The 16,497-nt window shown below is 45.2% G+C and overlaps 2 protein-coding genes across 5 annotated transcripts in view; one reads left to right on the forward strand and one right to left on the reverse strand.

Annotated features, from left to right (window-relative positions):
* The window catches only part of emid1 (EMI domain containing 1), a 74,860-nt gene extending 61,254 nt beyond the window's left edge, over window positions 1–13,606 (reverse strand). For all 4 annotated transcript variants that reach the window (XM_080765240.1, XM_080765241.1, XM_080765238.1 and 1 more), the window contains exon 1: window positions 12,984–13,606. In XM_080765240.1, the coding sequence (XP_080621366.1) occupies window positions 12,984–13,168 (185 nt within the window). In that variant the 5' untranslated portion in view covers window positions 13,169–13,606. The remainder of the gene's footprint in view (window positions 1–12,983) is intronic.
* Window positions 101–5,362, forward strand: LOC308317770 (splicing factor 3B subunit 1-like; the record flags this gene model as incomplete). Its single annotated transcript, XM_080767050.1, is given in 3 exon segments — window positions 101–132; window positions 1,390–1,618; window positions 1,620–5,362. Coding segments are annotated over 3 exon segments (3,954 nt in total). The 3' UTR covers window positions 5,313–5,362.
* Window positions 13,607–16,497: the final 2,891 nt, after the last annotated feature.

The following is a 16,497-nucleotide window of genomic DNA, read 5'->3' on the forward strand; positions in this document are numbered from 1 at the left end:
AAAACTGCGTATGTGAGGGATACGGTTTACACGGAAGGAAACTGCCAACGGCGGAGGATGCAGCACAGCCCTGGAAACAGCCCACATTAACAATCCCCACATGTTGCGGTACCCGCACACAGACCTGGCCAGGTCGGATGAAAGCAAGGGCATCCATAAGAAATATCTGGACAGCTGCATTGGGCTTAAGCAATATTACACTTTGGTATAACATTTGTAGTTTTTGGCAGATACATATCTCTCTTGTTTCACAAACAGTCAGAATCTAAACATTGACCATCTAGGTTACTGTAGTAAAGTAGCTGTATTTTGTTATGCTAACAACTGTTGGGGTATCTGTGTATATGTCACCAAAGGTTGCACAGTAATTGTGGATTTAGAATGATGATTAAAAAGCATCTTGTGCTTGCAAGGTGCAAGCTGGGTGAAGCGAAGGTGTTCTGGTGAGTTTATTAATTAAAACGTTATATTTAAGCAATAAGCCACGAGAGGTCTCAGGTTACCGGGTATTTTACACTGGCTGGGGGCGTACCCCCCAGCCAGTGTAAAATACCCGGTAAGCTGGGGCCTCGAGTTTACACCGGTCACGTGGCAGTAACCAGCCAATCAGAATAAAGTATTGAGACTACCCGTTTTAGAAATATATTTTTGATATTTAGAACGTCAAAGTAGATTCACCATTGCAACAAATGGTATACAGTTAAACTTAGCGTTAAAGGCTCCGCACTCTGGGAGATATTCTCAGATTTTTATTGAAGCAGTATGCCAAGCAAAAATCTGAGAGAATTATCAAACCCCCCCCATGGGTATACAAGAACAAGCATTATCAAGACTAGGGATGCACTCATGCACCATTAATCGGTAGCATAATCAGAATAGGCCATAGGATAATCGTATCGGCCATAAAAATGCCATAGTTTTTTGGGCCAAGCTCTTACAGCCTAGGCTTGTTTCCATTGTGGTTAGTAGGAAGGCTTTCACTTAGAGCTCCATATATGAGGATAACCTATAGTCCCATATATGGAGACAACGTTAATATCCAGTGCTGACATCATATTAATGTAGAAACCCCAAAGATGGATATACACAGTGGTGACATCATCGTGACATTAGACTTGCGCACATCATAAAAGGCAGATCCCAGCTTCTAAACCTCAGATACCAACCAGCGCACTCGGTATCTCAAGACACAAGACTCAAGACACAAGATTCAAGCATCAAGATCACCTCAACACATACGAACCAAGGTGTCTGGCCTTACAACCCAGACCCCTTCGTACCGTATACTACTCCTACGCTTTGAGGCATCTGGCTTTACAACCCAGATACCTTGCATAGCTTCACCAAGACCACCATTCCAATTACACCCGTTAAACATCCCGGTTTAAGTTATAACCGGAAGTCACGAACCACCATCATCAAAACACACGAAGACATAGAGGCCCAGATCCTTGAGATCCAGGGGATGAATGCCGCCCTGCTTGAGGAGGGAGATCAAGGAGTGGGCCTAGACTATGATTTATGGAGCACCTCAATTGCTGCAAATGAACAAGACGACGATGATGAAGAGGATTCATCTACCAGTCTGCTGGGACAGAAAAAGCCGGGGTACCATGCCCCCGGTGGCAATACTCAATGCCATACCACAGTCAGAAGAGCAATATGATCCATTTGCGGAGCATCGCCCCGCGAAGATTGCAGACCGGGAGGACAAGTACAAAGTCCACAGCAGACAAATGATCATCTCCCCTGAACGTCTCGACCCCTTTGCAGACGGGGGCAAAACGCCAGACCCCAAGAAGCAGTCGCGGTCATACATGGACGTCATGAGAGAGCAGCACCTGACCAAAGAGGAGAGTGAGATCCGTCAGCAGCTGGCTGAAAAGGCCAAGTCAGGGGAGTTGAAGGCTGTGAATGGATCCGCCGCTTCCCAGGCTGCTGCAAAGCGAAAGCGTCGCTGGGACCAGACGGCAGAGGCAGGCAACCAAACACCCACCAACACCACGCCCAAAAAGATGTCCAGCTGGGACCAGGCTGACGAAAAAGCTGAGACTCCAGGGCACACCCCTGGGTACACGCCTTCCAACAGCCGCTGGGACGAGACACCTGGTCCGCCCAAGGGAAGTGAAACCCCAGGGGCCACCCCCAGCACCCGCATGTGGGACCCCACACCCAGCCACACACTGGCCGGAGCTGCCACTCCTGGCAGAGACACTCCCGGTCACGCAACCCCCGGGCATGGTGGTGCCACGGGAAGCGTTCGCAAAAACCGCTGGGATGAAACACCAAAGACAGAGAGGGAAACCCCCGGACACGGCAGTGGTTGGGCAGAGACTCCGCGCACTGACAGAGGAGAGGAGTCGGTGGGAGAGACCCCCACACCAGGGGCCAGTAAGAGGAAGTCTCGTTGGGACGAGACCCCTGCCAGTCAGATGGGTTCTTCCACACCCCTCCTTACCCCTGGGAAAATCCCCATAGGAACCCCAGCCATGAACATGGCCACACCCACACCAGGTCATCTGATGAGCATGACCCCAGAGCAGCTGCAAGCATGGAGATGGGAGCGAGAAATTGATGAGAGGAATCGTCCACTGACGGATGATGAGCTGGACGCCATGTTCCCTGAGGGATACAAGGTTTTACCCCCACCAACAGGCTACGTTCCCATTCGTACCCCAGCCCGTAAGCTGTCAGCCACCCCCACCCCTATTGGGGGCATGACGGGCTTCCACATGCAGACAGAGGACCGCTCCATGAAGCAGATGAACGATCAACCCTCCGGAAAACTCCCCTTCCTCAAACCCGATGACATCCAATACTTTGACAAACTGCTGGTGGAGGTGGATGAGTCTACACTGAGTCCCGAGGAGCAAAAAGAGAGGAAGATCATGCATCTTCTGTTGAAGATTAAGAATGGAACGCCGTCCATGAGGAAGGCGGCTTTGCGTCAGATAACAGACAAGGCACGTGAGTTTGGATCGGGTCCCCTGTTCAACCAGATCCTGCCACTGCTCATGTCTCCTACACTGGAAGACCAAGAGCGCCATCTTCTGGTCAAGGTCATCGACCACATCCTCTACAAGCTGGACGACTTGGTCCGACCATATGTACACAAGATCCTGGTGGTGATTGAGCCCCTGCTGATTGATGAGGACTACTATGCCAGAGTGGAAGGGAGGGAGATCATTTCTAACTTGGCAAAGGCTGCAGGCCTGGCTACTATGATTTCAACCATGCGTCCCGATATTGACAACATGGACGAGTATGTCAGAAACACCACTGCCAGAGCATTTGCTGTGGTGGCCTCTGCACTGGGCATCCCCTCTCTTCTACCCTTCCTGAAAGCTGTGTGTAAGAGCAAGAAGTCCTGGCAGCCCCGACACACGGGCATCAAGATTGTACAGCAGATTGCAATTCTCATGGGCTGCGCCATCCTGCCCCACCTGGGAAGCTTGGTGGAGATCCTAGAACATGGTCTGGTCGATGAACAGCAGAAAGTAAGGACCATCAGCGCCCTGGCTATCGCCGCCCTGGCTGAAGCCGCCACACCCTACGGTATTGAGTCCTTTGACTCCGTTCTCAAGCCCCTCTGGAAGGGTATCCGACAACACAGGGGAAAGGGTCTGGCTGCCTTCCTGAAGGCCATCGGTTACCTGATCCCTCTGATGGATGCAGAATATGCCAACTACTACACCAGAGAGGTGATGTTGATCCTCATCAGAGAGTTCCAGTCCCCCGACGAGGAGATGAAAAAGATTGTCCTTAAGGTGGTGAAGCAGTGCTGTGGCACCGACGGTGTTGAGGCCAACTACATCAAGACAGAGATTCTCCCCGCCTTCTTCAAGCACTTCTGGCAGCACAGGATGGCTCTGGACAGACGCAACTACAGACAGCTGGTAGACACCACAGTGGAGCTGGCTAACAAGGTGGGAGGGGCCGAGATCATTTTGCGTATTGTGGACGACCTGAAGGATGAGGCTGAGCAGTACAGAAAGATGGTGATGGAGACCATCGAGAAGATCATGGGCAATCTTGGAGCAGCAGACATTGACCACAAGCTGGAAGAGCAGCTGATTGACGGCATTCTCTTTGCCTTCCAGGAACAGACTACAGAGGATTCAGTGATGCTGAACGGTTTCGGCACAGTGGTCAACTCCCTGGGGAAACGTGTGAAGCGATACCTGCCTCAGATCTGTGGTACGGTGCTATGGCGTCTCAACAACAAGTCAGCCAAGGTTCGTCAGCAGGCTGCTGACCTCATCTCCCGCACAGCAGTGGTCATGAAGACCTGCCAGGAGGAGAAGCTGATGGGTCACTTGGGAGTGGTGTTATACGAGTACCTGGGAGAAGAATACCCGGAGGTTCTGGGTAGCACCCTGGGAGCCCTCAAGGCCATCGTCAATGTCATTGGTATGCACAAGATGACCCCACCAATCAAAGACTTGCTCCCTCGTCTGATACCCATCTTGAAGAATCGGCACGAGAAGGTCCAGGAGAACTGCATTGACCTAGTGGGCAGAATCGCAGACAGGGGAGCAGAGTACATGTCAGCCAGGGAATGGATGAGGATTTGTTTTGAGCTGCTGGAGCTGCTCAAGGCTCACAAAAAGGCAATTCGCAGAGCCACTGTCAACACCTTTGGTTATATCGCCAAAGCCATTGGACCCCACGATGTGTTGGCCACTCTGCTCAATAACCTCAAGGTCCAGGAGCGTCAGAACCGTGTCTGTACCACAGTGGCCATTGCCATCGTGGCCGAGACCTGTTCGCCCTTCACAGTGTTGCCGGCACTCATGAATGAGTACCGCGTACCTGAGCTCAATGTGCAGAACGGTGTGCTCAAGTCCCTGTCCTTTCTGTTTGAGTACATTGGAGAGATGGGCAAGGACTACATCTATGCAGTCACACCACTGCTGGAAGACGCACTCATGGACAGAGATTTGGTCCACAGACAGACGGCCAGTGCTGTGGTGCATCACATGTCCCTGGGTGTCTATGGGTTTGGTTGCGAGGACTCCCTCAACCACCTGCTCAACTACGTGTGGCCCAATGTCTTTGAGACATCACCCCATGTCATCCAAGCTGTCATGGGGGCCCTGGAGGGCCTTAGGGTTGCCATCGGGCCATGCCGCATGTTACAATACTGCTTACAGGGTCTGTTCCACCAAGCCAGGAAGGTGAGGGACGTCTACTGGAATATTTACAACTCAATCTACATCGGCTCCCAAGATGCCCTCATCGCCCACTACCCAAGGGTCTACAATGACGAGAAAAACCTATTTGTCCGCTATGAGCTGGAATTTGTCTTGTAAATAACTACAAACTTTTCTGCTATCTTCGCTCATTTCCTTCTTGCGCTCCTGTTCCCTATATTTCTCCTCAGTGGTCCTATTTTTCCTGGTAAAGGACTAAGGCATTTCTTTTTGTCTTTTTTTTATCTTGTAAATGAGCATTCAATTCAAATATTTCTGTTTCATAAAAGTCAATCGGGTCCATACAAAAAAAACCTACATTCATCCTCTTTTGACTGCCAACGGTGAACTTTTCATTTGTACATCCAGTGTGAAGTTAGGAGAACTTTAAAACAGAACAATGTAGAGCATTTATGTATTTTGTTTTGTTTTTAAAAACCTCTGTTTTGTATGCGTTTCCCATAAAGAATGGTTGAAGTCAAAGTAGCCTTGCATAAGGAATGAGAAGTAGTTGGACAGAATTGTTTGAAAGCATGAAGGTTTGGTGTGTTTATGGGCCTCTTTAATGGCTGCTCCCTACACACACTCCTGTCAGTTGATACTGTCACAATGTTGCTTTATTTGACCAAATAAATTGTATAAAATTTAAAAATAAATAAAATGTAAGTTCTAATCGGACACCACTGAGGCGAGCCCTAACCTAACATTTGAATAACAGTCCCTATCGATCCTATTTAACAGTGGTCCTCTGTATAATGTCGGAATTGGTCAGGGTATTGGCATATCGGTCATAATTTCATAATCGTGCACCCCTAATAGAAGACCGTTAATGAGATTAACTTGAGTCAAGCAGACTTGAAGCATACAACTTGAATGCATTTTAACGTTAAAGCCGGCATAGAACATTGAATTAGATTATAGACCATGAATCTAGTTTACAGTTCAACATTTGGATTACATATTTAGGCAATACATAAGTAATATATTGATATTTAGCTTGAATTAGCACAAGTAAATTCGAAAGTATTTGAGCCCCTGCCAGACTCAAATCAAAAGGTGGTAGCTAGGGTGGTGGAGAAAAGTTTGGCAGCAGCAGCAGCGTCTGAGAGCTATTGTGAAGCAGTGAGCCCTGAGCCGAATTTAAAGAGGCCGCCTTGTTGAGGGAATGGGGCGTGGTTGGAGTAAGGAAGCGTGACGTAATGATCAGCTGAGATGTGAATGATGAATATGAAGCTAGGCTGATTGATACCATCAGCTGACTGACAGCTTAGGCAATAACGTGTCCCTGTATAAACTAACGCAGTGCTTCCTTTGTCAATGTAAACCAAGATCACAAAAGTAAATGGCTCCAGACATGACCTCAGTCAAATTCATACTATTACTGTACATTCTTCAATGTTGGCTTTCCCCTGTTAAAATGAAAACAACAACAAGAAGAAAATTGCTAAACACTGGTGGAAGAATGCAGACTCTGAAGACTGTGGTCATGTAGGGGTGGAAGTGGGGAGAACTGACCTCTTCTCCTTCCCAGCACTTATCCTCCAGAACCAACAGATAAACATCAGAGTTTCCCAGGCTGAGAGGGGAGGCCACAGCTCCACCTGGGAACAGCTAAGTATGTCACCAGGGGGTAAGGAGGGGAAGTGGGGGTTTTATAGGTTTTATGACAGACCTCTCCCTATCCAAGGAAGGAGCATTTCAAAATATAAAATAACAAAGGCAACTGGCAAAATGAAGATTACAATGAAATGTCCATTGACCCGACAACTGAAACCTGCAATATGCAATAATTTGCCTGTAATTTTTCCGTTCCATTCCATTAATGTGGATTTTTGCTGTGCACGCTTAATATTAATATTATGCTTCCGCTCATAGGCCGAGAGATGACAAAATGAATCTTAACATACTGTAAATGTACAATGATGGTGGAATAACTCTCCTTGGTTAGCTAGATTAAAGGATTATGCTGTTTAATACTCCATTGGATTTAATGAAGCTGTATGCATATCAAAGTGCAAACGGAACACAGGTGCTTGATGCACTTCATCTCTGTTAGAGGACACACCATCCCCCTGCAGGAGGATAAGTGTGAAACCCACCAGCACCCTGGAGTTTCACTGGCAACAGCACCCAGCAGGCCCTCAGTGAGTATCAGGTCTCAATGCAAACATGGCGCACTCATAATGCTGGACCCAAACCAAATAAATCATCAGCCATCTCTAGCAGCCATACACATCACAGCCAACAGCTTAGAGAGAAAGTGTGTGTGTGTGTGTGTGTGTGTGTGTGTGTGTGCGTGCGTGCGTGTGTGCGCGCGCGCGCGCGCGCGCACACGCACACATGTATGTGAGAGAGAAAAAAATATTAATTCTGAAGGGATGGAAAAATATCACAGCTTTGGTCCATCTGTTCCCCACCATTGCTGCCGCCAACACAGTAAAACATCGGGGGAAACAAAAGCGTGCAGAACCCCAAATGAATAACGCTGATGGAGAGCTCATGAAATAGTCTAAAAAAACGTTGAATTCCTTTAAGGAGTGATGGTTTGCCCCCCAGCCCAGTGTGTCTTGGGACTCATCCCATGCATCATCATGCTATGAATTGGTTAGGAGGTAATTTCACTTTAAAGTAACTGTCGATTAAAGGATGTAGAGTTGTAGACGCTTGAAGCCTACTGTTCTGAAACTGACAGGAGGGCAAACTGCGCGTCAGACTCGCAAAACGGAGCAGAGCCAGACTCTGGTCAACAACATCCAGGTGCACTCCCTGCTGTGCTTCCTGTTTCGGTCTCCTTTTCTCTCTCAATAACTACCTTGCCTTTGGGACATGGCCTCCACCACCCTCGTTGAAATATACCCTTTACTTTTTATACTACGGGATGAGGAACAGAAAAGCACAGCAGTCAAATAATATGCATGAATATGACAGCAATCTGAAGGATCTTTTTCTAGATTTTTGGGGGAGAAAAAATAGATCGGACAAGAGATGTGCATGGCATGCAGTCAGAGAAAATGGGAGAGCTGAATGGAGAAGAGGAGGTGAAGGTCATTCTACCAGAGAGAGGTCACACAAGAAGCCTGCCCATGGGAAATTGGGAATATACAGAAAGCAAAGGATAGACAATTATGATGCGCTGTAGGTCCCAGAGGGATGGAGAAGAGACATGGGATAAATGGCATCCAACAACAAATGGTAGAGAGCGAGAGAGAAAGACAGACAGAGAGACGACATTCCAGGAGTTAAAATGTGCTACTGAGAAAAACAGAGGGAGGGAGCTATATGAAGTAGATTGAACATCTTAAAAGGTTACACTAGGATATATGAGTACAATATGAACACTTGTAAGAGGTTAATGATAGCTAAGGCAAATTGAGTGATACAGAAAAACAGACGAACAGAAAATTAAACCAAAACTGAGAATTATAGTGAGTGTCGTTAGGGTTACACTTCTATCATTACAGAGCTGTTATTGAGATGCTCATACAGAGTACAAAACACTAATGTTGGCCTACAAAGCAAGCAAAGGTATGGCACCACCATATCTTCAGTCTGATCCCACCCCCCTAGCCTCAACGACCTTGCATGCGTATACAAAGGATATTATGTATACATAGCATTCTATAGTGTATACTCAGTTTCATTGTACAGATATTCTACTGTCAAACGGATGTTAGGTTATTAGCTTAGTGTTACTCATGATGACTATTTCTATGTATTACCGTGTTGTTCTTGCTTACTGTAAGTCAATTGTAAATTGATTGCTATAAATTGATGCTATAGGCTAATTTATACCTCACCAAATGATCATATCGCTGGAAAAATAAGTGATTGAAAATCAGTAAAAATATAATAGACCCAATGTCAAATGGGTGGCCCTTTGTGCTGCAGGTTTTCTCAGGATCAAATGACACAGTCACTTTAGGGGCTGTGGTGAACAAGAAGCGGGTCATAGCTCTCCTAGAAGACTTGGGCCAAAGGGCTCTTCATACCCGATAAACATCCTCACTCTGGGTCAGTGAACTCGCAAAGAAAACATCTACAAATCATCAAAGCACCAAACTGAGGCCTTGAAGGGCCAAGCTAAGTGATTCTCATGCCGAAGCCACAGAAAAACTTGGAAAAGTCTTACTCAGCTTTGTGCTTGAGGACACGTCTGCCTGTATGCATGTAGATTTGGAACACCTGTGAGCTTTTAGTGTGTTTGTGTGTGCTTGCGACTGGGTAAAGTATGTGCCCCTCTTTTTCTCTTCAAGGTGTGTGCATTTGGAAGTAAAAAAAATGACCAAGGGGATCTTGGCATTTCTATTTTCTGCTGCACCTGCAGTGATATTAAAAAGGCCAATAGAACACGCATGGTGTCAGATCGTAGGACAGATGTTGACGTAGGAGTAGAAGTAGAGCTCATGTGTGCAATATATGAGATTTAGAAATTTGGTCTCATGCGGAGATACCAGGTTTTGAATCCCACAGAGGAGACCACAGGCATTTGTTTTAAAAACTAAATCACACCCGTGTGAAGTGAGGGGCACTCTTATCATCGTACATCATCTCATTCCGGCCAATAACAATTTGCGTCATGTCATCATGACGTAAAATAGACACTATGACTTAAAATTGTCGAATCATTGTCAATGGGAATTTAATGTTTGTGTAGGACAAAGTTTTGCACATGCACCAAAAGATGGACATAGGCGGGGTTAGCGCCCCTCAAAAAGCCTGGGCAAACGCCTTAGGAAAAGTGGTATAGGAGTGAGCGCTAACCAATAAGTGCAGAGGGGCGTCGCTCTAAATTTGTTGACGTCCATGTTCTCCGCTGTGTTCTACAGGGGAGGGGGGAGGGAGGCAGTTTCCAACGCTAGTTTGTTCCGCCCCTCAAGCCCATGAAGCACAGGGCTCTTTCAGGCTAATCAAACAGTGACTGTGTGGCATGGGAACACTCTAAAGGTGCTTTCAGATGGGCAGTGTGTGACGCAGACGTTGTCGCCTGGATCAACAACAGGTCTGCTCCAGGTCTGCTCATGAGGTGTGTGACAACGCAAGCGTAAAACAAAAGCTCAACACAATCCAGTTCTAGTCAGTCGCAGGCGTGTGCACGAAACAAGCACGTGCCGCACGTCAATTTAACGGCAATAGGCATGCATTGTCGCCCCTCAACTTCTCTGTGCGTGCAAAGTAAATGCAAGCCTCTCATTGAAAATGAATTACTACCGGCGGCGAAGGCGCCACAAGGCACCGCACTACACAGTCCCCGGTTGATTCCTGGGCTCGGCCCGCTGACCTTTGCTGATTTCACTCCCCGTCTCCCTCTCTCCATTTCCTATAAATAAAGGCAAAAAAAGAAGAAAGCGCCATTATCTCCATACTAGAAAATGACCTTATTTTGTACAAAAGCAACCTGGATAACAGTGTCACTGTCACCAAAACTATAGTTCATTTAAATGATATATTCTGTATGGAATCACAGAGAGTGGAAAATGTTAATATAATTTGAACTCCAACTATTTTAGTCACATTGAGATCAGAGATCTATTTTTCAAGCCTGCCCAAAATATAGTAGTAGTATTGCCTTTTAGACTATAGGTCCATTGGAATCCTGTCATTTCCATTCCAAAATGTTCAAGGAGAGTGAGTGTGGGTACGTTTAAAGCTAGGTACTAGTGATGATGGGTGAGGAATGAGGGCCGTCACGGGTCCCCTGGCTGCTTGTCACACCATGACTACTAGTACTAGTCCTCCACAGTAGGCGAGAAGCAGGAGACAGCTAGCTTTCACTCTGCTTATAAATAATATAGCTGATATAAGATTTATACTTTGTCACACAACCATATTGCTCAACAGAAATAACAGTTTTTCAGCTGGCTGTTTTTTCACTCTGCTATTTCAGTTATTTTTTTTTTTATCTTGTCTTAAGTATTAGACTGTACACTGTAGTCTTCAAGAAGGACAAGGTTGAATACATGCTTCACTGGGTATTCTAGAGAGGGACTGCATGAGTCAAGAACAGCATAACTCAACACGTTTTTATTTACCTCCTTTCATTTGGGCAAGGGGCTTTGTGTTAAGTCAGGGCTTGTCTGAGAGGACTGCTATTGTTTCTATTCTATCTATTGTAAGACTGACCTCTACTACACAGTCCTATATTTTCCACCTTTAGAGCATACATCCCCTTAACTGTGTGCTTAATGACCAGTTGCAGTCTCACAGTCGTTAGTGCACCGTGGCTTAGGAATGTCAGATCACTCAAGCTATGCCCATGTGAGAGGCTCTGTTCTATAAAAACCAATTGCCACTGTTTGGCTTTGTTGACACACCATAAACATGCCTGTCTATATAGATCAGACCAGACAGCAGGTGGACTGAGAGGCTCACACAGCGACATTCATGTCACCTTAAACCCACTGACCCCTGTCTTCTCAGTCCACATTCGACTCACAACACCCACTCCATCTCTGTCCATCCATCTCTGTTCAATCAACTCTCAAGCTGCAGCAACCTGAGGAAACTGTAAACTCATCTCCTCTTCCCAAAACAAGCCCAGATGCTGTGGGGTCCCAGCTGCATGTGTTTACTAAACATATCCACAAACTTCTTCCAGCGAAGGACAGGGAAGCTGAGTGGGGGGTGAACCAGTGGACCAAAACCATTTGACCCAGCACAACCAGGGGAACAAAGAATCTTCAACCTTTCCCACATTAGTGTGTGTGCCCGTGCGCACACACACACACACACACACACACACACACAAGTGCGTGCGTGCGTGCGTGTGTGTGTGTGTGTGTGTGTGTGTGTGTGTGTGTGTGTGTGTTGTGCGCACACATGCACACTTTCACTTGCACGCATTGAACTTGAGGAACATAAATATTTGTGAGATGGAGAATGTCATCTCATCAAGCATGGGCCAGCCTTGCACTTGCTTGTCTAAGAGGGAAGCAAAGCAGATGGTGTTTATCCCCTTTGTGTTTAGTCTGATGGTTTTGTCTCAGATCACACTCATCGACAACCCTGCTGTCACTCTGAGATGCACAGAGGGGAAACAAACAAACAAACAGTACATACGTAGTACGTACTCGTACACATATAGGCTACAAATAACTGACAATTTCGTAAACCTTATCACTCAGCGCATTTTGGCCATCGAGTAGGCGTGAATACTTTACTAGATGTAAAATGATTTCTCCAGACTCACTGTCCACACTCATTCAAAATGTATGCTGTGTTCACTACTGACATTTGGATTTATGGCAGCAGATCCACACATCCAAGTTGGTGGTTTGTTTGTCTTTGAGTTTGTAGAGCTTAGTACAAGATCCCCTGAGCAGTCTGTCCAGATCTTCAAGGAGAGCCCAGACAGCTGAGAGGCAGCAGATGTTGAGAGTTGAAGGCTGCTGCTGGCAAACTTTAGAGCACAGCACACAACTCAAGAGACAGTCCATCTCTCAGAGGTCAAAACAGTAAGGCCAAAGCAGTGGGCAACAATGACAATGGGGAGAGCATGCAGAGCAAAACATGCTTTCCTGAACAGGAAAAAGGAAACCAACTGTCAGGAAGACAATACAATCGGCTAAATAGATGGAGTACCGGTAACTCTGAATGTACTCTTTATGGAGAGCAGAGCACAAAAGTGGAGCGGGGGGTGTTAAAGACAGAGAAGTGGAGACAATGAAGGAGCAGTGCACACTGCACAATGAGTACGTTTTATGTTTTGACAATTTGATAAAATAGCTAGATTAAAACACATTTCGAAAAAAAGAAAAAAGCTTTTAACTCATCAACTTAACAAATCAGTTTTACCTTTTTTGATATATAGAGGTGTGTGACGCTGACGTCTGGATCAGTTGGCTCCCAGCTGAGTAGGTTTTGTAAAGTCCCGTTCTCCAAGTCCCTTGAGCAGAGGTGGTCAGCCACAGCAGCAGCACCGTCCAGCGGAAACTTTTTCGGTAAAGCGCGGACACACACTCACGTTGACACATTCCCATCTCCGCGGCGTCAAAAGTACGTCCAGAAAAGTTACTAGAAAGCTTACCACAAATGGAAAGCGGCCGGTGAATGCGTCCAGCTTTGGGGAAATATGCGTCAAAGCCCAGGTCGTTTGGTTACTGAGAAGACGCGCATCCCACCAACTAAAGTAGCTGACATACACGAAATAATATAACTATCTGTCTCTTTAAAGGGACAGATGAATGATGTAATGCTTTTTAAATGTATGTGAAGACAGTGAAGGTGAGGAAAAGCGCCACTGTTACTTGAGTAAAAACTGTAGACTTCGCTGCGTGTTCGCTATCTGCAGACAGTCAGCCATCCAATCCGACAGCAGCAAATCAAACGTCTAGGTAGTCTACCGTGTTTGTTCTCCTTTCTGTGTGGACTCTGCCTCCCTCCCTCTGTGCGCACTTCAAGCCGAGCCTTGCACAATGGGCAAGATCTGGTTTTATAGTCTACCCGAGTCTTTCAAAAGCACAGCCCGCCAAGTCCTACCCTGCCCCGTTTCAACCTTTCACCGAGGACAAATAAGCATTGCAGCTGTTGTAAATTAATGATTGGTTGTGGGCTTTCTTTCCAGGATGGCAAAGGTCTCACTGAAATCATAGTTATTGTTAGCAATGAAACTTATGAACGAACCTGCATCTGTAGCCCATTCCATTATAATGAACACATTCATATTCCTATAAATCTACTAACGATTTATCCATGACATAAAATAAGAAATTGTTATATTCTATTATGTAAAACAATCATTTTTTGTATGGTTGCCATAAGAATTCTGGCTGCCAAGTCCACATGGAGTGCCCAGACAGATTTTAACCTCTTTCTACCCATGGTTGTGGGACCTGTATAGGGTTACAGTACAAGCAGCCAGTAACCACAGCACTGTGGTCCTGCTCCAAGCTAAACACCTGGCACTGCAAGCACTGGAGCCCAAAATCTATATCAGTGGTTAGGGTGACTACACTTCTCAGGTCTTTCAGTGGGCAAAGCTGCAAGTCACACCGGCTGCACAGATGCTGTGAATGTATCTGCATTTGTAAAGCTTTCTTGAAAGTTATAGCCGGTTGTATGAATCCAACTTAAATCATTTGTCTCTTTAAGATAGGCTGGTATACAGTTGGACACACTTGGCTTTAGTAGACCATTCATATAGTAAGGACACTAAAACTGCTCGCTGTGAAGCCCACCTGCTCTTAATCACGCCAAACGGAAACAAGTTGAAAGAACTGGCCAGGGGTGGGCACAGAGTTGTGGCACCCATGGCATTTTATGAGGTAACAGGCACGGGCAGTGGTGCCAAGAACTGGAGCAGTTTGGAGTTAATGTAAATCCCTCCAGTCCAAGGCAGCTGAAAATAATTTTGAACTCTGAAGGAGGTGGTGGGGGCTTTGAGATTTTTCTATTTAACTTTCTCCACTCCATGTATTGTTGCTCTCCTTCCTTCCTTTTTTATTCTCACTCCACTGTGAAGACAAAACGCTTGTCTACATGCAGATGTGCTTTTCACTTAAATTTGTTTGAAAAAGTTACAGCGTCCATCATTAAAAAGTACAGCTTTCCTTTTTTTTTTATGGGGCAGTGCTGCCACCCTCAATAACACCCTCCCTCTCCATCCATGTGTGCGCATAAAAGTGTCTATTTCCAGTGTCACCCCATTAAACCAAACTCTCTCTCTACCTTTAGATGCATCGACTTAAATTAATCAAGTGGGGCGATGCATGATCAGTTAATTTCTATAGGATGCATGTACAGAGTTACGACTTATAGACTTAGTCTATTTTTGAGGGGCGCTATCCCCTCCTATGTCCAGCTTTTGGTGTGTGTGCACAAACTTTGTCCTACACAAACATTAAATGCCATTGACAATGAATGGACAATTTTGAGTGTTCGTGTAAACACTAGTCTATGGTAAACACAAACATTGCGTAACACAAACATTGGCCTGAATGAGATGAATGATGATAAGATCACTTCACAGGAGTGTGATTTTTACACAGAATTTAGCAGTGCATGTGTGTCTGTGCATGAATGATGCATGACCACACTGGCTGCCAAGTGTTTGACTGTCTGACTGTACCCATGGGCTCCATTCACCTGAACAAGATTCAGAGCTCACATGAATACAGGTGATTTGTCATTGGATGAATGTGACAACTATAAGTGCTTGCATGCTATTCTCTAAAGGGCTCAAGAGGTCTTTGCTATGGTAGAAACATTTTCCATTGTATTTGGTCAATGTTTTTACTTTTTCCACAAAGCTATAATCCTTATAGGCAGAAAATATAGCTCAAACTAAAAAAGAGAAACAAAAAAAAAAAAAAACTGAATTCCGTTTGAGACATTCAGATTAAGTATGAAGAACAACAAAGACATAGGCCAAATCTAAGTCTAACCATTATCTGCAGAGATTTGTTTTATAATCCATGTCATGTCAGATATGTATTTATAAATTCAATTTGTCCTTATGAAGAGCATCCTATAATGGTCTAGGCAGAGGCAAGAGAGGCAGAGAGGGTGGAGAATTATATCCTGGACCTGGAGAAATAACATTAAGTCAAACAAACACAAGGCGGTCCCTCGTCTTCTTCTGAATGTTCTTACCCCGTCAGGCTTGGTTGTTAGAAATGCCACAGAGTATTCAACAAACAGAAGATTAAATAATCTTTCTTCAGAGATTAAAAATAGCAGCGGTTAGGGCACTTTAATTGGCGTTTCTCCATCGGTTCTTGCATTCTTGTATTTGTTTTACTGTGGTCAATGTTAAGAATAATACGTTTAGGGTTAGGCATTGTTTTACTGAGGTTAGGTTTAGGCATAGTTTTACTAAGGTTAGGTTTAGCAATACCTGGTGGCAACCGTTCCAAGGTCCCCGGATTCGACCCCGCCAGGTTCTTCTGTCTCCAGTCTAGAGTCAGTAGGAGTAGTTAAGCACTGCTCTATTCTGCCATCTAGTGTGAAAACTAAGACATGTTTCACCTGTCAAGCTCTCAAAAGGATTGCATTTACACCATTCCCAAATTGGCTAAATGTTTACTTTTTAGTAATATTTTGATTGGTGATTATGTATGGAGTTCCATCATTCTTTTATGCAATGGGTTTTTGGTAATCCTTCATATGAAGCCCATGTCTATAATGCTTATAAACAACATAATGAATTATAATCTGCCAACACGTATACTTTAATAGTTATAGCACTCAAGCTCATAACAATTGTTGGACATGTCTTGGTTAAGGGAAGGATCATAGTGTATTAATAGTGTGATTCTCATACATACAATAATACATTTCTATTAAAGAACGTATTATAATCACTGTTATA

The sequence above is a fragment of the Protomyctophum bolini genome (genome assembly GCF_963924005.1).
Source record: "Protomyctophum bolini genome assembly, chromosome: 6".
Taxonomy (NCBI): Eukaryota; Metazoa; Chordata; class Actinopteri; order Myctophiformes; family Myctophidae; genus Protomyctophum; species Protomyctophum bolini.